Source organism: Sorex araneus, chromosome 2, assembly GCF_027595985.1.
Source record: "Sorex araneus isolate mSorAra2 chromosome 2, mSorAra2.pri, whole genome shotgun sequence".
NCBI lineage: Eukaryota > Metazoa > Chordata > Mammalia > Eulipotyphla > Soricidae > Sorex > Sorex araneus.
The window spans coordinates 5723550-5748357 of record NC_073303.1 but is presented as its reverse complement, the minus strand read 5'-3'; the positions used below and the strand labels follow the sequence as shown (position 1 = coordinate 5748357).

Here is a 24808-nt window from a genome sequence, read left to right as displayed (position 1 = left end):
AGGATGAAATAATGCAAAAAAATGAAATGAGATAAACTGCTATCAAAAAAGAGACCGATGTGCAGTACCTAAATAGCAAGTGTGTTGAAGTGGAAACATTAGAATTTAGAAAATGTATTAAATTTGTATACCAAGAACTTAATATTAATAGCAAACAATGATGATAAAATACATAGTCCATCAATGTGCACACTGCCAAAAGAAAGGAAATAAAAATTAACATGATTGGTATATTGTTATTTAAATCATAGATATAAAAGTTAATCTTAAATAATGTAAGTGTGAACAAGAATCAGTTATACACAAAAGGAAATAGAAAAATTAGGTTAATTATAATTTTCTAAAGAAATATAGTTAGGTACGATTACATATTGTTATCTGTTTTTGTTTGAAGAATGTAACTCCCAGAGATGTGACTACAAATTGATAACAGTTAAGGAAACTGACCTGATTTCCCTATTTTGATTTTTGCTCTGCCATCTGTGTAGTTACTGCTCTCTAGAAAATATAGTTTACAGTTAGATAAGCAAATGTCAAACCCTGTGACAACTACTTCCACATGCCATTGTGGCAATCACATCCTAATACAATCCACTGATGTTTTAATTTATTTATCATGTGTCATTAAAATTATTCATTGCAAGGATTCAAAAATAATTTTATGAAAGTTTATATTTCTGGACTATCATTTTTGGAGTTCACAATATGACTGTAGTAGGTTGATTATCTTAAGATGAAAAACCTAAATAATGCCCTTCAAAACAAACACTCTGAATAAATGTTTCTTACATATCTTTAAACATTTTGACTAGAGAATAAAGTTCTTTTTCTAGAGTCCTAGACAAGTGACTAGACAGCTAATAAGGGTAAGGTGCATTCAGGTGGTCACCATATTCAATCCTTATTACTGCATCTGCTTATAGTTACCTAAACACCACCAGAGTTTCGAGTAATCTCTGAGTTTACTGTTTTTGGCTAAAAAAAAAAGGCACCAGACTGATAAGTCTGAGGTACATTTCATAATTTAAGAGGGTAAGTGGTTTTATTTTTCTCTTCCTTGGCAATAATTAGGTGTACTTTTGCTAAGGTTTAACTGTTAGGTGATTTGGAAAAGATTCTTCTATTTTTTAATAACTAAAAAGAAGGTAAACAACCATGGTGACCACATTGTTAAACATGTATGTTTCTGGCAGAGTATTTTCATGGTAAAACAAAATATTGAGTAGAGGGATGGGTTCTCGAGCATTGTATGACTGAAACACAAGCACGTAAATATGTAAATCTGTAGCTGTACCCTCATGGTGATTCACTAATAAAAAATAATAAGTTAAATTTTTAAAATGAATTTTTTTTCTAAAATTTGTTTAATTCAAATTAAGAAGTTACTTGTTTTGATAGAGTTTCAAGCGTTATAAGGGATGTGAAACCCCAACAAGTTTGTAACTCTATATAGCTTCCATCAGTGTTAAGTGTATTTTCAATTACTGGTGAAATACTGTAGCCTCAAGTAAGCATATATTTGATCAAATTAATTAAACACAAAATAAAATGCTGCTTTATTATAAAAAACATTTGAATGCATTTATAAAGTTAGATATTTGAAAACATTGATGTGCTAAAATAAAATATTTCAATGCATTGATAGATGTTGATGTACCAAAATAAAACATGAAAAGCATTGATATTTAGATAAATATTTGAATACATTGACTTTATCTGGATAAATTTACTATACTACACAGAAAAGAGTAAAAGCATGCTGTTGAAAAATTGGATATCTACTAAAGAAAGACAATGAGTGGCCTCACTTTGCTTGATGAATCTATATTATCAATTTTCCCTTGTGGCTTTATATTCCAAGATAACCAACATTCTACAATGAAACATCACACTGAAAATTTTCTCTACTCCTTTAACACACCATTTAACCAAGTTGAGATAAGGAATTTATGCCTGTAAAGAGAGTGAGCATTTTAGGCAATGACATAGTAATTATATATAAAAATTGTGTCCTAAACAAAATATCCCCGGATTGCCTCAACTTTTAAAATACATGTTCTTCTCCCCACCCTTTCCCACAAACACTCCCTGCCCAAACACGAGGAAAGATAACAAACCAGGCACTGAGGTTGTTGCTTCATTCACAATGGTAGTTCCTTGACCGATAGACAGCAGACAAAGCACCTGATGGGCAATCTGCAACCTCATGCTCTCCTGCAAAATCCTCAACATGCTCAAGCTGTCTTTAGATGGGAGATCAGTGGTGGTGAGCTTGTTCGCTCAGCAGTAGACATCTCTGGAGCTTTTCTCAGGCTACTTCCTGCTGCTATATTAGGGAGGGAGATGGGTCTCTAGAGAGAGCAGAGACACAGAGGTATGTACTTCCATGGGAAGACAATAGATTGTTATCACCATAAATTGCTATTAGACCCACATGTATGCACACACATATTTTTTTGCAGAGGTATTCTATTTTTTATTGAATCACCATGAGATAAACTTGTAAAACTTTCATGTTTAACTTTCAATCATACAATGATCAGACTCCCAACCCTCCATTAGTGCAAATTCTCCACCACCAATGTCTCTAGTATACCCCCCTCTCATTTCCAAGCCTGCCCCTGCCTCCATGGCAGAAAATTTCCCCCATACTCTCTTTCTATTTGGGGGCATTATGGTTTGCAATACAGATACTGAGAGGTTATCACGTTTGGTCCTTTAACTTTCAGCACTCATCTCCCATCCCGAGAGATTCCTCCAACCATCATTGTCTGACTGATCCCATCTTTATTCCAGCTGCCTTCTCCCCCAGCTCTTGAGACAGGCTCCCATCTCGGGGGCAATATACCTGGCCACAAAGGTATTCTTAACAGATACCTTTACTTGACCATGCGAGGTATTTGTTATCTGCTATGGAATAAGAGTCAGGGAAAGGAATTAAAATAGTAGGCAGTGAGAACATGATTTGGTTCTACTCAAAACAATTTCACTAGATGTCAAAAGCCAGTAAGTTAAACTATTTTTTCAAATAAGCTATTCAAATGTTAAAAATAGTTCGTTGGGATTTTTTTTTTGCTTTTTTTTGGGGGGGGGGGTCACACCTGACCGTGCACAGGGATCACTCCTGGCTCTGCATTCAGAAATTACCAGTCGGTACTCAGGGGACCATATGGGATGTTGGGAATCAAAGCCGGGCCAGCCATGTTCAAGGGCAAATGCCCTACCCGCTGTGCTATCACTCCGGCCCTCATTATGACGTTAAATGTAACCGTCATTGTTGTAAATTCTTTTTGTATATATGAGTTTAGAGATGTTTATATTGGTATGAAGTTTCCTGAAATGAATACCCAGTGATTGAAGAGTTAAGAAGTGGCTGTAGGGAAATAGCATATATTGAGAAGGTGTAATTGGGGATTATACGTATTGGGGATTCCTGAAAAGTTATACACAATGGGGTAAGACTGATATTTTGTATAAAAGGAAGAGAAATATTGCAAACTCTAGGATACTTTTAGAAATGAATTTAAAACAGCCTTCACATCATAACGGAATTAAGCCAAAGATGCAGAATTGCCACATCATCTTAAAATATGCAATGATTTTCTGCATTTATCCCTAAAACAGCTGGCATACTCTACACCAATGTCCTCATGTTACTTCCAGTTTACTCTCTCAACCCCAGCAACCACTTCCTGCTTCCTGTTCTCAATTCTGCAGTCCAGGTCCAGGGAGAAGGTCTGTTATCATTTGGCACGCACCCCCATTGAATCTCTTCTACACACAGATGAGTCTGGTCATGTTGCATTTGTCCTTCTACCTCTGATGTATTTTGCTTAAGTTGATGCCCTCCAATTCCATCCAAGCTGCAGCAAATTGCATGGTTCGTTTTGGGGGTATTTGCTGAGGGCGCTACCTGTTCTTATGAGAGTCTCCCTGATGGTTTCCATAGAGGCCGAGGTCATCTGCATTCCTACTGATGGTGGGTAGGAATGACATCCCCCGCCTCACCCCAACACTGGTTGTTTTTGCTCTTTTGATGCTTTTCAGTCTCACTGATGTGAGGCAATATCTCATTATTGATTTAATTTGTCATGAAGATTGCATTTTTATGTACCTATTAGATATCTGTTGGTCTTCTTTGAGAAAGTGTTTATTCAGTTCTCCCCATTTTTGATGGAATTTCTGCAGTTTTGTTCATTATGCAAGTGCTTTATGAATCTGGGATATTAGCCCTTTGTCACATCTACAAATCAGAAGAACTATCATCCTTAAATTAAGTATATAATTATTGTAGAAATATTTAAACCAAATATATCATTATAAATATAATTGCAGAAATTAATAATTGAAGTTAAAATTGTAAACAAATTTAATGATCAATAAGACAAAACTTATTTAAATTAATGTGCTTACCATCTATTGACATGAAAATTATTTATATTTATTATTTTTTCAATGCCAGAAATCAAACCTAGGCCTCACAAATGGAAGTCAAGTGCTCTACCTCAGAACCACATCATGGTCCTATGCTTACTACTGAACAGACCTGTAATTAAAGCAGAACTTGTGTTGCTTATATGATTATATTCATAATTTTGAATAGCAAATATATTGCTTCCCTGTACCCCTTTACCTTTTCACATGAGAAAGAATATACTAACATTTACATTTATTCATATTTTATTTTTATAAGGTTTTCCACAATAATGCATTACATTTAATATTCCAACACTAATCCCACCACCATTAGACATTACCACCACCATTAAAAGGTTTGAGTATGGATGAGAGACTTTTTCTATAAAATTTCCTGGCAGGGGACAAAGCAAAAGTTTACTTGGAAAATACCTTCATTTAAACTTCTCCTGAGAAAACCCAGCTCTGGACAGTGTACAGCTCCACAGTAATTAAAAAATCCTGAGATACAATCCTCAGGGTATTAAGAGACTCCATATCCTATGTTCTTTTAATTTTCTCTAATTTGATTTTTATCTAGGGATTGTTGGTTAAGAAATATTTACTTTCACCCAGGCTATAGATATTGGACAGTGATATTCACTTCAAGGAAGAAATTCTAATATGTTAAAGTCAGGTCACAATTTCTTCTTTTCTGTATGATAGTGAAGATAAAAGATAGAAGGGGATGACTATATAAGTAAGTAATCTCTCTTCTCCCATCTCTGGAACTTTTTCTCTCTGATTTTGTTTCTGCTTGCATTGACTGACTCAACTACTGTAAAGAGTCACAACGTCTCAGCTATAGCTACTTCTCAGGAGCCCTTTGAGAAGTCTAACCTCGATGCATCTTTGCATAGCCATGTTCACACATCAGGAATAACCAGAAAAATGTATGGGGAAAATACACTTGAGCTTTTTGCAAAGCTGCTCTTTTCCTGGCCAGGTCTTCTTTCTCAAATAGCCCATGATCATTTCTGTTCATATTTCAGGATTTGGAATGATGTATTTGTATTTTGCTATTATGTTTTGGGCTTAACATGTAGGTAGATAGATATAGATACCTTATGTGCAAACATGAATTTCTATTCTTCTACTTATTAGGTGTCATGTCACCACCCTTTAGCCTACAGACACACCAGTATGCATGTGTACTTGACTGTAGAGGAGCAACTTCAAATTTTATTCCAATTAAAATTTAATATAGTTTAGGGTAAACTAATGTTATTATAAATATTTTAAGTTAATATGACAAAATTAATAAATTAATTGGTAATTTCATTTATTCTCAGATTATTTTAATAGAGTCTTCAAACCTTATATCTTCGATTCAGGTTGTGAAGAGATTAGAAATGACATCATATTTCCAGGTCCAGTCTATAGGTTGGTCTACTTACAAATGAGAGAAAGAGGAGAGAATGTAGGACTATTTTCAACATAATCAGGATAGGAAGTTAGCACTTATGTAAGAGTAGAAGTGAAGGTGTTCCTCAAAGCCTTCTTTTAGAATTCTTGTCTTTGAAAAATTTCAGAGAATATTCTACTCAGTACAGCATACAACTCCATGCTAAACAATAAATTTTGAAGTACATGTACTATAGATAAAATATACAAGGGGAATAATTAGATATATGAATTTTTTAAATAAATCTCTTATAAATCATTCACTCTGAAGATCCACATGTATGCCGTTAGTTCTCATAAAAGTAACAAATTTATTTCTGATTTTTGTTTCTGCTTCTGTTATAGCTTAAGTTAATATTTCATTACATCAGGTGATTTTGAAACTTGATGCCTAATTAGAGAATGGGTAATTCAAAAATTTCTGTGCTTTGGGAAATGTAAATGAATATTTTGGAAGATAATACTTTACAAGCAATTCAATTTTAAGCTGGATTTTAAAAACTTTTTAAAGTATCTAAGTTATGTTATTTTCTGGAAATCATGGAAATAATATATATTTTAATGTGATATAATTTTTTGAGAGTTCTAGAAACTTTGATTGTCAAAGTGGAATACTTAGAGAAAAGATTTATCTCACTTTCTCAAATGTTCATAAAAGGAAAAGGTTGAAGTAAACTTTTTTTTTTGTAAAAGCATAAAGGAAGTGTGACTTTTAGAAATGAAAGCTAAGATATAAACTTGGGAAATTTTAGTATTTGATTGTTGAACAGAATTAGGAGTATGTGGGTTTTAGAACTTTATATAACATGAATTCTCATACTTTTTCAGTAGAATTTGTTACTTGCTATATAAATATAAACAGCTTTAGACTAAATAATTTAGGGACTTCTTACACTATTTTTATAGGAACATAAATTGGTACCACAATTCTGGAAAATAATTTGATTGTTTAAAATTAATATGTCTCAGAAATATGCAGTCTCGCTCCTGACAGTATATTATTAGAGAGACATTTCTTGTTTATAAGATATGCATGACATATATGATGTTATAAATAAATAAAATATCAATATCAGTATCTCAGAGATCTGTGCACACCATGTTCATTGAAACTATGCACGATAGATAATAAATTGGAATAGCCGATATGCCCTTCAAAGGTGAATGAATACAGAGAATAAATGTTTATGAAGAGCATACACACATATTAATATTGTTTAGCATGAGAAAGAAAGAAATTCTTCCATTTGGTATAATCTGGAAAATCAGGGGACATGGTGCAACATGAAATTAGACAAAAGCAAATATCATGTGTTATAACTTATATGAGGAATCGAAAAATACAAAAAGGCTGACATAATAGTCACAGAGAATAGAATAATGAAATCCCAAGGCTGTGGGAGAGAGAGGAGACATGAAGTTCATGTAATAAAGGTACACATTCTCAGTAAAGACATACGTTTTGAGGAGTTAGTGTGAAACATAGAGACCATAATTAGTAAAATGACATTGTTTACTTGAATGTTGCTATAAGTAGAGTTTAAACATTCTGTCTTCTGCTCCCATATACACACACAAAGTTAACTATATTATATATGAGGACCAGGTGTGAAATTTTTGTTCTATAAGATCATTCTGCTTTATAAAATATCAAGTTATCCTTGTGTATAGTTTCAGGATAACAATTATATTTGAAAAGTATTCAGTGCCTTAAAAATTTAAAAAAGAAAAAAGAAAATAGTTATCTAAACTTGCAATTATCCAATTTCACAGGCAATTTTATTTTCTGAAATTTAAACATTTTTGAACAAAACTACAACTTAGCTTTCACTTTTCCAAAAAATAAGTATTTCAGTAAGAAACTATCTTAAAATGTTATCTTAAGAGAGATCAGATGATGTTATTGAAAAATTCTAAGGGAAGAAATGTGGTAGAAAATATAATTCAGAACATTTATTGTGCAAAACACAGTAACATACGTGACAAAGATATACTATTTCATAATTTTGCTAAGTGACAATGCTTTTCCCTAGATTTGTGTTACCTTGAAAAAAATGTCCTGTGCTTATGCTTCAGAAGTTCAAGTCAAAAGCTTTACCATTGGATCACATATGTGACCCTTTAACCTTATTATTTTTGACTTTATATTAATATTTTTATTTTTATTTATTTTTTTGCTTTTTGGGTCACACCCACCGATGCATAGGGGTCACTCCTGGCTCTGCACTCAGGAATTATCCCTGGTGGTGCTAGGGGACCATATGGGGTACTGGGAATTGAACCCATATCGGCCACATGTAAGCAAACCCCCTACCCGCTGTTTTATCAAATGTTTTCATCAAAAGCACTTGTGCTGTCTAAAGAGGTATCACATCTGAGTTGTGTGTTTGTGATTTTTGTGTGCATGTCTCACAAATATCTTTTCAGTATCAAACTTAAGCTCAAGTTTTATGGTAAAACATGCAGCTGCTGAAAATTAGAAAATCATTTCACTCCCCTTTATATTGAAATTGAGACCGTTACACCGTACTGGATCAGATTATTGGTACAAAGCTAAAGTGGATGCTCAATAGTCAAAACACATATTGCATGTTTGAGACTCAGGTTTAATCCCCGGCATCATCACTCTAAATCAAACGACAAAGGAGACATAATACCACAACCCACCTTGCCATGAGTTAGAGAAAATATATTTGTTTTCCTAACATATTATATTGCTGTACATTATTTTTGCATCACAAATTCTGTTAGAATGGACAATTTCATCACTCATAATTGATTTCTTATTGGACGTTTAAGTCAGTCTATCTTTATTTCCTTTCCCTTCCCCTCTACTAACAAAAGTATAACCCAAACTGGAAAGTTTAATAATAATCAAGAATGGGAAATGTAGCTAATGCATTTTGAGACAAAAAGATGAAAATGGAAAAATAAACAAAGTAGCAATGCAATTTTTTTCTTTTCTGTGTAACCTCACTAATTAAAGTAACTCACCTAAGAATTTACTGCAAATATGGTGAGTGAGTCATCACATTTTTCTCAATAGAATTCCCTGTGTTCATTTTCATCTTTTATTTTAACAGACCAATGGAACAGGACAATGAAACATCTGAGGGAGATTTTGTCTTGCTCGGATTCTCAGACCAGCCCCAACTGGAGCTCATCCTTTTTGTGGTGGTTTTGGTCTCCTACCTTCTGACAATAGTTGGCAACTCAGCCATCATCCTTGTGTCCCTCCTAGACCCCAAACTCCAGACACCCATGTATTTCTTCCTCACCAACCTCTCCTTAATTGACCTTTGCTTCACTACCAGCATCGTCCCTCAGTTACTGTGGAATTTGAAGGGACCATCCAAGACCATCACCTGGACTGGCTGCGCCATCCAACTCTATGTGTCCCTGTCCCTGGGTTCCACAGAATGTGTCCTCCTGACTATCATGGCATTTGACCGCTATGTAGCTGTGTGCAAACCTCTCAATTACACCACCATCATGCACCCCTCCTTCTGCAAGGCCCTAGCAGCAGTGGCATGGGTGAGTGGAGTCGGGAACACTCTCATCCAAGGCACCATCACCCTTCGGCTTCCTCGATGTGGACACCATCGTCTGCAACACTTCTTATGTGAGGTGCCTGTCATGGTCAAGTTGGCTTGTGTTGACATACATGCAAATGAGGTCCAGCTTTTTGTGGCCACACTAGTTCTCATCCTTATTCCCATGTTATTGATACTATTCTCCTATGGACTCATTGTGCAAGCAGTGGTAAAACTTAAGTCAGCCCAAGCTTGGCGCAAGGCTCTTGGGACCTGTGGCTCTCATCTGATAGTGGTGTCCTTCTTCTTTGGGACCAGCTCAGTCATATACATCAAACCACAGAAGTACTATGGCTATGTTGAGGGAAAGTATCTTACACTCTTCTATAGTGTTGCGACTCCCACCCTCAACCCCCTCATATATACGCTGAGGAACAAGGATGTGAAAGGAGCTCTGAGGAGATTGTTCAGAAGAGAACCCAGTGCCTAAGCAAAGGTCAGGGAAAGTGACTTTTTGTGCTAGAAGGTAATTTAAGAAGCATATCATTAAATAACTGCTACTACAGATGGAAGAAACACGTTGATGACCTTTCTGTATTTACATATGATATGACTAATATTATTTGAAAAAGAAACATTTAGATTCAACTGTAGCTCAGGGTTCCATGAGTGTGAGTGAGAGAGTGAGAGAGAGAGAGAGAAACAGAGAGAGAGAAAGAGATGAAGAGAGTGATGGAGAGGGAAATATTTTTACATTCTCTCAGTATCTGGAGAGTTGAAGAATATACTAAGATTATTGTCTTTTACAAAGAATTTATCTTTCTAAGTAAATGGATTTTTTACTCATTTGTTTGTGATTAGTTAATTCATGTTTATTCAAATAGAAAAATTTGAAGCATATATTAATTTCAGGAAGTCATGTAGTATTGTCTTTTCTTTTACTTTTTCTTTTTATTAGTGAATCACCGTGAGGGTACAGTTACAGATTTACATATTTTTTGCTTGTGTTTCGGTCATACATTGCTCGAGAACTCATCCCTCCACCAGTGCCCATTCTCCACCACCGATGATCCCTGTATCCCTCCCACCCCACATCACATGCCTCCCGCCCCATCCCACCTCTGTGGCAGGGCATTCCCTTTTGTTCTCTCGCTCCTTTTGGGGGTTGTGGTTTGCAATAGGGGTATTGAGTGGCCATCGTGTTCAATCTATAGTCTAATTTCAGCACGCATCTCTCATCCTGAGTGGGTCCTCCAACCGTACTTTACTTGGTGTTCCTTTCTCTATCTGAGCTGTCTTTTCCCCCAGCAGGTGAGGCCGGCTTCCAAGTCATGGAGCCAACCTCCTGGTACTTATTTCTTCTATTCTTGGTTGTTAGTCTCCTATTCTGTTATTTTATATTCCACAGATGAGTGCAATCTTTCTATGTCTGTCTCTCTTTCTAACTCATTTCACTTAACATGACACTTTCCATGTTGATCCACTTATAAGCAAAGTTCATGACTTCATCTTTTTTAACAGCTGCATAGTATTCCATTCTGCAGATGTACCAAAGTTTCTTTAACCAGTCATCTGTTCTCGGGCACTTGTTTATTTTTCCAGATCAGATTCTAGCTATTGTAAAATAGTGCTCCGATGAGCATATAAGTGCAGATGTCATTTTGACTATACTTTTTTGCCTCTCTGGGTTATATTCCCAGAAGTGATATTTCTGGGTCAAATTGGAGCTCGATGTCTAATTTTTTGAGAATTGTCCATATTGTTTTCCAAAAGGGCTGAACCAGTTGGCATTCCTTTCTCTCCACATCCACGCCAACACCGGTTTTTTTGTTCTTTTGGATGTGTTGCCAGTCTCTGTGATGTGAAGTGGTATCTCATAGTTGCTTTGATCTGCATCTCCCTGATGATTAGTGATGAAAATGTAGTATTTTCTTTGCAAAAGAACCCTGAAATATTATTTTAAATACATTGCATACATGATCCTCAATCTTTCTGTATCTATCAAATCCTGAACTTGATAATTATAAGGATACTGGGAAAAGCAATGGGTATCAGATAGAATTAAATAGTAAGCTTTTCCTTTAGAGGCAGAATCCATTTTATGTATAGTATATGAACTTCTGGTATTTCATTATAATTTCTGAAGTATACTTATATAGCTTAGCAATTTTTTATATTTTTATTTTAAAAGGAAATATTTTTGGGTAGATTCACAGATTTGTTCTCTCACATAAAAAACATTTTCAGAATTTTCTTGTAAACAGACTGTGCAAACTTAGCAACAATGTAGTAATAGCATTGTAAATACATTTTTTCTTTTGTCTGATTTTGGTTTTTCCCTTTCATTAATCACACCTATCCATTCTCAGGGCTTATTTCTTGGAGGACCACTTGTTGTGGCAGGGATGGGACCATGTACAATGTTGGCCATACCTGGTGACCACATGTGGTATCCAACTGTATTTGGTGTGAACAGAGACCAGCAAGCACCTAACCCGGTACTGTCTCTCCAGCTCTGAAATCTTCATGATTTCCCTAATAGCATTTTTCATTACTCTAGCTTCCTTTACTGTAAAGGATACAGTATATGCCACACAAAACATACACCAAGTGACTATTCATGTTAATGGTCAGAGTCTGGTCAACAGCAGGCTGTTAGTTATGTTTTGGGCCAGTCAAAAGTTATATGCCAATTTTCAACTGTAGTTCATTTGTGACCCTCGTGTTCTTAAAGGTCATCTGCATTTTGCTATAAGATATTTATCTGTATTCCTTTGAGAAGTATATTTAACTAAAAAACAAAATTAAAAAATAAATATATGCATACTAAGGAAAATTCCAGTAGGGTGAGTATTCATTTAGCGAATTTTAGCCTTTACACTTTAAGGACACTAATTCAAAGTTTAGCTTAATTAAAAAAACAAACAAACAGAAGCGCTACCGTTTCTTTATTAAATTATAGAAAAAAGGGGGAGAAGAGGAGGCAGCTGTGGGGCTCGGCCCCACCCCGGCCTGGCGCTTTCTGAGAGGGTCTGGGGGAGGCCCAGGGGATCAGGCAGGGGAGGGACGGCGGGGACATGAGGCTGGGATGCCAAGGGGAGGACCCAGAGACATCAGAGGAGGGACGGGGGAGGGCGGGGGAGGGGGCGAGGGCTGGGACTGGAGCAGGGGGCAGGGCGGAGGATGCACCGCGGCAGTGAGGACGGGGGCCAGTGTGGAGGGGCGAAATGAGGAGGCTGGGGCGCACGGGGAGGTGGCAGCTCCGGGGTGGCCGAGCAGGCACCAGGTAAGGGCGGCCGAGCTGGTCTGGTCCCACCTGCCTGGGAGAACCGAGGACAGAGGGTCCTGTGCGGCGAAACCTGGTGCCCGGGCGCGGGCACGGCGCGGGGGGAGGGGGGAGTAGGGGTCTTAACTTAATGTTTTAATGATTTTTTTTAATTTAATGATTTTTCCACTTTATTCATGGTTATAATCTCAGTCTCTGCCGTCAGACTTTTCAGTCATGGTATTAGTTTATACTCATTATGATTGCAAATAGAGAAATGTGTGAAATATGACAATAGGAGTGTGTGCACAGATATGTTAATACATCTTACCTTCACTCCTAGCTCCATCTCACTCTCTGAAAATAGTATGTGTATATAATAGCTCTGAGATATTCTGTTTTTATATGTTTATTTAAAAATGCATCGCAATAGCTCATTATGTGAAACATCTTAAACTTTTTTTTTCTTGTTGGGTCACACCTGGAGATGCACAGGGGTTACTCCTGGCTCTGCACTCAGGAATCACCCCTGGCTGTGCTCAGGGGGCCATATGGGATGCTGGGAATCGAACCCGAGTCGACTGCCTGCAGGCAAATGCCCTACCTGCTGTGCTATCACTCCAGCCCCAAACATCTTAAACTTTTGTATTGAATACACTCCTATAATTTTTTTTACTGATGTTAAGAGTCCACACCAGTTTTTTAGCTATAGGCTTATCTCATTATTCTGAATGGATACATAATGTTACATTAGAAAAGAGTATTCAACAACTTAAGGCCTGTGGTCATTTATGTTGTTTGTATTCTTTTGAGAAGGCAAATAATGCTGCAGTGAAGATTTGTGTATACCTATCTCTATTTTCACGTGTGAAAACATTAAGTGAATGTTTATAATTAAAATTTCTCAAAGAGACACATTCATTTTATGTATGATAATTAATTTTTTTACAAATATTTTAAAAACAAAGGGGATTTTCAACACACTATTAGATAAAAATGTTTTCATGACAAACCTTAGTTAAATATGTATCCCAAGGTAAATAAGTTTTCTCTGCATACATGAATAAACCATTTTATCATATTTAAAAGACACCTGTTTGTGTGTTTCTGTGTTTTTATTTCTTTAAGTCTTTTATATGAAATCAGTTACTGCCCTCCTGCAATACCAGTTTATTAATCAAGTAGTGTGTTAAATGATTTTTTTGTAGATACTGATGATATCCTCACCTTTTCTCATTTTCTATAAAATGGATTAAGATGTTGTGAAATATATATGGAATTAGACATTATACAGCTCTAAAAAAAGACCCAAATCATGCAATTTGTAGGGTAACATGGTGGAGCTAGGGGATATCATGTTGGGTGAAGTCAGTCAGAAGGAAGGGGACAGATACAGAATGACCTCACATATGTGGGAACTAAAGTTGCACAACAAGGTAGGGACAAAGGCCAAAGGCAAAACAACAGGAAAGCTGATCCACACAATTGAGTTGTCAGCAGTGGGAGTTAAAAGAGAGAAACTCTGGGCTCCTTAGGGAAAGAAGATGGATACACTGCTGATGTGTTTTCAAACTGTGTGCATGGGAAAACACTAGCTATCAATATTGTAAATCACAGAACCTCAATCAATAAACTCACCCTAAAGGCAAACCAACCAAAGACCTAGTGTTAAATACTGAAATCTCAAAAATACTCAGATTGATTCATGAAGGCACAAAATGAGAAATCCTTAATATCTACACATATGTGTGTGCATAAAATATACACTGAATCAGGATCAAAAGGATACTTTTGATACAGATACTTCAGAAACAAAGAAAAGATCAAGCGAGGTTAATTATAAATAACCTTATGCCCCTCAGATGGAGGAGTCAGAAGAAAGGGGTCCATTTTTAGGATGACTGAACCTCCTGAGACTTCATCAAATATCCTGGACAAGTCAACCATGATTAAGAAAATAGAATCTGCAATGAAAAAAAATCTCCCCAAGTCCAAAAGCCTGGTGCCAAATTGTTCATTATAAAGTTCTACCAAATTTTAAAGAAGATGTGCTACCTGTACTCCTCAAATGTTCCAAATATCAGAGACAGGAATCTTTCTGAAGAGCTCCGATGAAGCCAACATTATTCTAATTCCAAAAACTGAATGAGATATTTCTACAAAAGGAAATTGATCAACACGCATGATTAACACTGATACAAAGAGCTGCAAGAGGATCTTCTTGAACCAAATCTACCAATATAGTAAGAGGATCATACCCCATGATGAAATTGAATTCATTCTAGGAATGCAAGGATAATTTAATATATGCAAATAAATTAATGTAATTCACCATATCAACCAAGGAGAGGACTAAATATAATATGACAACATCAATTGATAGGGTACTTTGGCAGGGTCCAATATCCATTCATGATAAAATTTTAATCAAAATAGGGAAAAATCAGATATACCTCAATATTGTAGGTATGTTTACCACCTTCATTATTATTAATTGTAGTTTTAACTTGCCTTATAGCAGTTATGCAATAAAATTAATGCAAAGAACTCTTGTGATTTTACTTTATGCTTTGTAAATTTTAAATTTATTGCATAATTGAATCAAGGTGAGATACACAGTTACAAAGTTGTTCAGGACTGGATTTCACTCATATAATGTTCTAACACCCGTCCCTTCACAGCGTACATCCCTTGTGATTTTATGTGCTAATAATGAACCAGACAATAACGAAGCACCGAAGACAGCTCCATAGTGAGGCGCATGTCTTGTGCGTGGCTAACCCAGGTCTGACCTATGGCACTCCATATGGTCCCTTGAGCTCCAGGAAAGATTCCTGAGCACAGAGTTAGGAGTAAGCCCTGAGCAATGCTGAGTGAAACCCCAAACCCAGGAAAAAAACTAACAGTAAAATGAAACAAAAACAGAATTAGAGAGAACAGATACTTCTATGAAATGGGCATATGACTGGCCAATAAGCATATAAAAAAGTGTTCATCATCACACTATGGGGGAAATGCAAATCAAATGGCAATGAGGGATGTTCTCATGCCAGTTTGAATGACGTATATCCCCAACAAAGACACTTCAAACACTAGAACCAACTAGTGTTGTTGGGGATGTGGTGCAAAGAAAAATCATAATTGACTCTTGGTGGGAATATTTTCTGGCTCAACTTCTGTGGAAAGCAGTGTGGATGTTTCATAAGACCCAGCAATGCTACTTCTAGGCATCCAGCTCTCCAAATCAAATCCATTAATTAAAAAAGATATATGCAGACCCTATGTTTATTGTAGCACTTAGTACAATAACGTGGGTATGAAAACAACCCAAAGGTCCAAGGACAGGTGAACAGGCAAAGAAGTTGTTGCATATATAAGCAATGGAATACAGTGTAGCCACAAGAAAACAAATTGAGGCTCACAGTTTGTTGCAATTTGGATGAAGCTGAAGGGTATTATGTCAAGTGAAACAAGGTAGAAAGAGAAGGTCAAGCACTGAATGATCTCACTCATCTCTAGTGTGTCGACAAACCAAGAAAGCGTATAAAAATATGTTGTTAACAAATCCGGTCCTGTGTATTACAGATTGGACAGTACCAGGTTATGGATGAGTGTAGCAAGAATGAAGAAGATTGGTGACTGGAAGTGAGTAACAAAATCTTTTCCTGGAGGGTCTTGGCATGTTGATGGTGAAGAGGTGAAATAATTATGGACATCAAAACCATGCATGTCAACATTACCATAAACACATGACCTAAACAATAATAATTAAGCATTTTTCAAAACAGTGGCAGAAGGTCATCAGCATTTTGGTAGAGGTGCAAAATCTTTGTACACCAGAACTAAAGTTGTTAATACTATTGTAAACATGTTATTGAAACTAACAAACTACAGTAAGTATTGAAAAATTTTAAAAAGTTGTAAAACCTGGAATAAATCACTTCAAGGGCCATCCACAATAACTTAATAGATGATTGGCTTATTGATGAGTAGAATTTCTTTATAGAAACAAAGAGTTAATAATAGAGACAAGGAATTAATAATATTAATAATAGAAACAAAAATTTCTTAACAGAAACAAAGAATGATCTTTCAAAAACCACTAAAGATCAAGTTCAAAGAGTTTGCATTTCAACATTATAAAGGTTCATATATAAATGCTTATAATTGAACCCAAAAGTAGAGAGAGAGTATGGGGAATATTGTCTACCATAGAGGCAGGGGACAGGTGGGTAAGGTGGCGTATACCCGGGATATTTGTGGTGGGGAATGTGCACTGGTGGAGGGATGGGTGTTTGATCATTTGAGATTGTAACCCAAACATGAAATCTTGTAACTATCTCACGGTGATTCAATAAAATAAAAAAATTGATATATTACATTAAGTAATACCTAATGAAATTTTCATTGTTTTCTAATTATTAATGGAAAATATATTTGTATTTTTTATATTTCTTTCTTCCTTCCTTCCTTCCTTCCTTCCTTTCCTTCTTTCTTCCTTCCTTCCTCCTTCCTTTCTTTCTTTCTTTCTTTCTCTCTCTCTCTCTCTCTTTCTTTCTTTCTTTCTTTCTTTCTTTCTTTCTTTCTTTCTTTCTTTCTTTCTTTCTTTCTTTCTTTCTTTCTTTCTTTCTTTCTTTCTTTCTTTCTTTCTTTCTTTCTTTCTTTCTTCCTTCCTTTCTTTCTTTCTAACTTTCTTTCCAGGAAGGGAGCATACAATGAGCCTCCCATAACTATGCCATCAGACTTTGCGTCAAGCTGTTAACACACGAGGTATTATCACTCAGGTTGCCCCAGAGGGGTGCAGATGAGAACTCTTCCCTCCCCAAGGGAACCAGCCCTGGCAGCCGACCTCAACTACCCAACTGCTGCCATGCTTCAGGCCGCTTTTTACATGCACAGACTGAGCCTCATGCTTGTGTGAACATATTCCTGGAATGCATGGCCACTTCTCTTCGAGAGCCCAGCAAGCTTCTTTGTTAAAAGAAGTCATCTGTTCATGGTCATCTGTTCTTGGGCACTCAGGTTTTTTCCAGATTTTGGTTATTATAAACAGTGCTTCGATGAACATATATGTCCAGATATCATTTCGACTATACTTTTTTGCCTCTCTGGGATATATTCCCAGAAGTGGTATGACTTGGTCAAATGGGAGCTCAATTTCTAATTTTTTGAGAATAGTCCATATTGTTTTCCTAAAGGGCTGAACCAGTCGGCATTCCCACTAACAGTGAAGGAGAGTCCCTTTCTCCCTACATCCGCTAACACTGGTTTCTTTTGTCATTTTGGATGTGGGCCAGTCTCTGTGGTGTGAGATGGTATTTCATTGTTGTTTTGATCTGCATCTCCCTGATGATTAGCGATGAAGAGTATTTCCTCATGTGTCTTTTGGCCATTCAGATGTCTTCTTTGAGAAAGTTTCTGTTCATTTCATCACCCCATTATCTTTCTTTCTTTTTTTTTTTGCTTTTTGGGTCACACCTGGCAATGCACAGGGGTTACTCCTGACTCTGCACTCAGGAGTTACTCCTGGTGGTACTCAGAGGACCACTTAGGATACTGGGATCAAAACCTGAGTCGGCCGTGTGCAAGGCAAATACCCTACCCGCTGTGCTATCGCTCCAGCCCCTCATGGCCCCATTTTATGATGGGGTTGGAGTTTTTCTTCTTGTGGAGTTCAACCAGAGCCTTATATATTCTTGATATCAACCCAGCTTACCTCCCCACCCCAAGCAGAGCTCCTGGTGGCTGAAGACCTCTGGAGCCTAGCCACAGCCATGCTCAAGGCCCCTCTCCACATGTTCGTATGAGCCTCAAGCATGAAGGAACTGGCAGAGGAACCCAGGTGTGTGGGACCTGGGGCTGAGACGTCCAAGGCTGCTCGGATCAGGACTGGGCCTCCTCTGCCTAGATTTCCCATCTCCCAGTAACTAGGTGGTGGTCACACCCAGGGACTTTCCCTGGCGCTGTGTAATCCTGTCAATGGCCAACATCCAAAGATTTAAAAGCCAGGTCCCTCTGGGAAAACCTGGCAAACTACTGGGAGTTTCACGCCCAAATGGGAGAGCCTGGCAAAGTCCCCATGGTGTATTAATATGCCCAAACCAGTAGCAAGCTGGGTCTCATTCCTTTTACCCTGAAAGAGCCTCCAGTACGGCATCGTTGGAAGGATGAGTATAGAGAGGCTTCTAAAATCTGAGGGCTTGGACGAATGGAGATGCTACTGAGACCACTCGAGAAATTTGACGATCAATGGGATGATGATGATGATGATGATGATGATGATGATGATGATGATGATGATGATGATAAGCTAGTAGTTCCCCACAACTAGTTTATGTTAGGTCTAGGAAAAGTATCTTTTGATTTGTGCAACAATTAAAGCATTTTATGTTACAATAGGCATAAAATAAAGCAAGAGGAAAAGTATTTTCAATGCTTTATGTTTGAGAAATTGAGAGTAAAGGTAATATTTATTGATTACTGTGAAGAAGTTTTCATTTACTCATTTTGGTTTTTTGGCTTAAAAGCAAGCTCCCGGAAGAGAGCGATGCAGAGTCTCTTGCCCACACGCCTGACTGTCTTCCCCGGGGCCCCTTGGAGGAGATGGGCTCCAACTTCCCTCCCTGCCCCGAGCAGAGCTCCCAGCGGCCTAAGACCTCCAGAACCTAGCCACCGCCACCGCCATGCTCCAGGCCCCTCTACACACGTTTGGACAAGCCTCAAGCATGAAGGTGCCGGAAGAGTAACCCAAGTGTGTGGGACCCAGGGCTGAGACCTCCAAGCCTTCTCAGATCAGGACTGGGCCTCTTCCGCCCAGATTGCCCATTTTCTAGTAGCAGGTGGTCACACCCAGGGACTGCACCCTGCGCCATGCAATCCCATCAATGGCCAACATCCAGAGACTTAAAAGCAAGTTCTTGGAAGTGCATGGCCTTGAAGCTGCTCTGCAATATCTTATAGCCTAGATCTCCCTCTGGGAGAAACTGGCAAGCTACTGAGAGTTTCCTGCCCACAAGGGAGAGCCTTGCAAACTCGTCATGGTTTACACATATGCCAAAACCAGTAACAAGCTGGGTCTCATTCCCCTGCCCCTGAAAGAGCCTCCAATGCGGCATTGTTGGGAAGGACAAGTAGAGAGAGGCTTTTAAAATCTCAGGGTTAGGATGAATGGAGATGTTACTGAGACTGCTTGAGAAATTCGATGATCAACAGAGTTTTTTGGGGGGCCACATCTGATAGTGCTTAGGGGCTACTCCCAGTGTGGGGCTTGGAGGTACTGCAGACAGTGCTGGGGGTGACGATGCAGTACCTGGGTTTATCCTGGGACACTCTCATGCAAAGTATATAGTCAAGTTCTTTGAGCCATATCCCTAGCAAGACTACTAGTTTAGAGGAAGACATTAAATTACAATGATGCATCTTAAGTAAACAAAGTTACTTTTCAGCCAAAGAATGTCTTGAGCATGTAAAGGATCAGAGGACATCAACTATGGAGGATGGAAATCAAATCACTGGTTTTCAATTGTACGCACACACACGTATCTATATATGTATACTAAATGTAGGATGGCACCTCTGATTTTAATAATTGTATTAATTTTTTATTGAATTAAAAAGTCAAGTTGCCTGTTTCCAAGTTCAGCCCATGTTTTTTTTTTTATTTCATCCTCAAAATCAGTAAGGTAGATAGACTTAGAGGCTGTGTAAAAAAGCTGATTAAGGATCTGAGGTTGAAGAAAAAGATGTTTTTCTGGTGTGAAACCATGAAAATAAATTCTATACAAAATGATATGAATCCAGAGGAATGGTTAGGAGGAACTGAGGGAGACAAGAGAGAGGTTCTGGAGGCTAAGATGGAAGAAATAGTGATTTCGAGCAGAACAGATTGCTTTGAAGAAGACTGGGAGAAAAGGAGGAGCAGGCTGTAGGAGTAAAGGCACTTTGTGTTGCAGAGTCCCCAGTGACACTTGGACGGTGGTGAGAATGTGAGTTGTAGAGACCGGTCTGATGGGGAGGCCACAATCAATGAACAAAACCCCCTTAATGGTGGCTGCTCCCCTGGGTCCCACCCCTAAAGAGCCTTAGGAAGGCATTGTCCTCAAAACCTGCTGTCAAGGTAGTGAACTACCTTTCACTAAATTCTAAATACATCAAAGAAATAGGTCAGCTCTTAAGTATTTTGTCAAATATGGCCTTCAAATGAATACCTCTCAACATAATTTTGGTTATTCTACCTGCCTGAAAATTGTGACCCAGAAGTAACATTTATTGCCTGAGGAGCAGGAGAGGAGGTGGTGGATGGGAGGGGTCCTTGGGACACTGATGAGGGGAAGTGGGCACCGGGTGGTGAGTGTGGTATTGAAATTGTGTATGCAAGTAAACTGTCAATCATTAGTAGCATTATAAATTAGATATCACAATAAAAATAGAGTGTGGAAGAAGACAATTCTTTGATACTATTAATTAAACAAAAACCCTTTGGGGCCAGAGAGATAACATGGGGGTTAGGAACTTGCCTTGTTTGCAGCTGACCTCAGTATAATCCATAGCATGGCACATGGTTTTAAAGTACCCAGGAGAGATCACTGAGCATAGAGCCAGGAGGAAGCCCTGAGTACTCGGGATGTGGCCTATTTCCCCATTTGTCTTAGAGTGCATGTCTAAAGTATTGATAAAGAGAAATCAAAGGTTTTTCCATGCTGGTAAGAATCGAATAAGAGAAACATTCAGTTGTTGACTCAATATCCCTTGGGCCTCTTTGTCCATGAGAGGGGAAAGTTAGGAATAACCTTGGGTGTAATTAATCCCAGATGTCTCTACTGAATGAAAAGGAATCAACAATTCTCCAAAGAAGGCAAACTGGAAGATAATGACGAGTTTTCCAGCGGAAACTATGAATGAAACCTAGCGCACAGGATCATTGATTGTGAGCCTGAGAGGAAGGAAAAACATCCTCAGGTCAACCCAAACCTCCACACGATGCTATGATCAGAGTTCTCACTTTGTGAGGCAGAAGACTCACTACTGTGATGACAAAATGGATTTATATAATGTCAGTAGGACATTAACTCCAGGATGACCATGATGTCCGTACATACATACACATACACATATATTCATATATATTTTTACAAAATATTTATTAGTTTATTGTATCTTTACAAAATAGTCCCACTCCTTACCCCCCAGGAGACTAAGATTTCAACTTCAGGTGTCATTGAAAGGAAATTACGATCTAATTTTATTGAGATTTAGCTGTAGTACTTTGAGTGAGAAGAGAAAGTATGACAAAGCTTAACAGTCCTTAATATTTTGGTGTCAGCATGAAGTGATTTTGGACTTCAGCCTAGGGGGGGTCTCTGATCAGCAGCCTTTTTAAGGCTGACTTAAACTCTTTGTTCCTCAAGGTGTAGATCAGAGGATTAAGTGAGGGTGTCACTACAGTGTAGAAGAGGGTGAGGAACTTAGTGTGATTCTGTGTGTACTTACTCTTAGGCTGAATGTAGACACACATCGCAGTCCCGAAGAACAAGATGACAACAATTAGATGGGACCCACAGGTACCAAACGCTTTCTCCTGCCCTCAGCTGATTGTATCTTGAGCACACTTCTAACGATGCAGCCATAAGAGACCAGAATAAGTGCCAGAGGTGTGACCACAAACAGGGAGCTAGCTACAGAGAGCTCATTTTCCAGGAAGGCTGTGTTGCCACAGGCAATTTTAATCAGTGCAGGTTCCTCACACATGAAATCATCCACCCTGTTGTGGCCACAAAAGGGCAGCTGGAAAACTAGGATGGTCTGAACTGTGGACCCCACAAAAGCACTGATCCAGGCCACTGCTGTAAGTTGCTGGAGAAGCCTGGGGTGCATGATGACTCCATAGTGGAGGGGCCGGCAGATGGCATTGAAGCGGTCATAGGCCATCACGGTCAGGAGGACACACTCTGTGGAGCCCAGCCCCAGGGAGATGTAGAGCTGCACCACACAGCCCGTGTAGGTGATGGTCTTCTTGGGGCCCCTGAGGTTCCAGAGCATCTGTGGGACAACACTGGTAGTGAAACTGAGGTCCAGGAAGGAGAGATTGGAGAGGAAGAAATACATGGGCGTGTGGAGTTTGGGGTTCAAATGTGAAACCAATATGATAGCTGTGTTCCCCAATAGGGTCATGATGTATATGACAGAGATGACCAGGAGGAGAACCAGCTCCAGCTGGGGCTGGTCAGAGAAGCCTAGTAAGATAAATTCTGCTGGCTGGCTAAAATTTGTCTCTTTCATGGCTTCTGATGAATCACCTGTTTTGATCATTCCTGTTTTCTGCCTGTGGAAATAAAATCAGACATCCTAACCAATGGAAATACTGAGTAGAACAGAAGGATGGAATAATGCAAAAAATGAAATGAGATAAACTGCTATCAAAAAAGAGACCGATGTGCAGTCCTGAAATAGCAAATATATTGTAGTGGAAATATGAATTTAGGAAACATATTAGTATGTCAAGATTGACTTGGTATACATAGCAAGTTGTGATGGTAAAATGCATAGACAATGGGCAGACTGCCAAAAGAAAGACAATAGAAAATAACATGATTGGTATATTGTTATTTAGATCAGAGATAGAAAAGTTAAATTTAAATAATGTAAATAAATATGAGTCATTTTTTTCACAGCAGGAGATACAGAAAAAAATAGATTATTTAGAATTTCCTAGGACCTTTCTAAAAAAAGATAAGTACGATTATCCCTTGTGTTATTTGTTTTTGTTTGAAGCCAGTAACTGCCCATAGCAACAAACTGATAACAGTTAAGGAAAATGTATTCGATCTCCCTGTTTGAATTATTGCTCTGCTATCTTTGTAGTTAGTGCTCTCTAGAAAATATAATTTACAGTTTGGTAAGCAAATCTCTAACTCTGGTGGCAACTACTCCCACATGCTTTTCCTGCAATCACATCCTAACACAATTCACTGATGTTTAAATTTATTTATAAGTGTGTCATTAAATTTATTAATTGCAAAGCTTAGAAAATAAATTTAAAAAGCTTCATATTTCTGGATGGCCAGTTTTGGAGTTCACAATATGTCTGTAGTAGGTTGATTGATTATCTTAAGATGAAAAACCTAAATAATAGCCTTCAAAACAAACACTCTGAATAAATGTTTCCTACTACATATCTTTAAATATTTTGATTAGAAAATAGAATTCTTTCTCTAAGAGTCCTAGACAAGTGACTAGAGATATAATACAGGGGTAAGGCGGGGAAGGTGCATTGCAGGTGGTCATTGCGGTTCAATCCTTAGCACCATCTCTGTGTATGTTTCCTATGCACCACCAGATTTTAGAGTAATCCTTGAGTTTACTGGGTTTGGCTGAAAAAAGAAAAGCCCCAGCCTAATAAATCTGAGGTACATTTCATAGTTTAAGAGAGTAAGTGATTTAATTATTTTTTTCTTGGCAATATTTACATACACTTTGCCTAGGTTTTGCTCTTAGGTGATTTGAAAAAGGTTCCTTCATTTTTTAATAACAAAAAAGAAGGCAAACAACCATGGTGATCACATGTATGTCTCTGGCAAAGTATTTTCATGGTAAAATAAAATATTTGAATGTTTTCATGAAGTAAAATATTTGAGTGCATTGATAGACATTGATGTGCCAAAAGAAAACATAAAAGCATTGATATTTAGATAAATATTTGAATACATTGACTTTAGCTGGGAAAGTTTACTGTAGTAAACATAAAAGAGAAAAAACATGCTGTTTAATAATTGGATGTCTGCTGAAGAAAGACAATGAGTGGCCTCACTTTGCTTGATGAATCTATATTGTCAACCTTTCCCTTGTGACTTTATATTCCAAGATAACCAGCATTGTACTACAAAACATCACACTGAAAATCTTCTCTGCTCCTGTCACATACCATTTAACCAAATTGAAATTAGGAATTTATGCCTGTAAAGATAGTATTCTAGAAAACGACATAGTAATTATATATAAAAATTGACTCCTGAAAGCAATATCCCTGAATTGCTTACCTTTTAAAATACATGTTCTTATCCCCACCCCTTTCCACATACACTCCCTGCCCAAACTTGAGGAAAGATCACAAACCAGGCACTGAGGTTGTTGGTTCATTCACAATGGTAGTTTC

The 24808-nt window shown here is 37.8% G+C and overlaps 1 protein-coding gene and 1 pseudogene across 1 annotated transcript; one reads left to right on the top strand and one right to left on the bottom strand.

Annotated features, from left to right (window-relative positions):
• Window positions 1–8946: 8946 nt before the first annotated feature.
• LOC101558304 (olfactory receptor 2G3-like) lies at window positions 8947–9882 on the top strand. The gene has a single exon (XM_004622137.2). It carries the CDS (start codon window positions 8947–8949, stop codon window positions 9880–9882), a length of 936 nt encoding a protein of 311 aa, XP_004622194.2.
• A 12121-nt stretch (window positions 9883–22003) lies between these two features.
• LOC129402429 (putative olfactory receptor 2B8) lies at window positions 22004–22935 on the bottom strand (annotated as a pseudogene).
• Between the last annotated feature and the right edge of the window lie 1873 nt (window positions 22936–24808).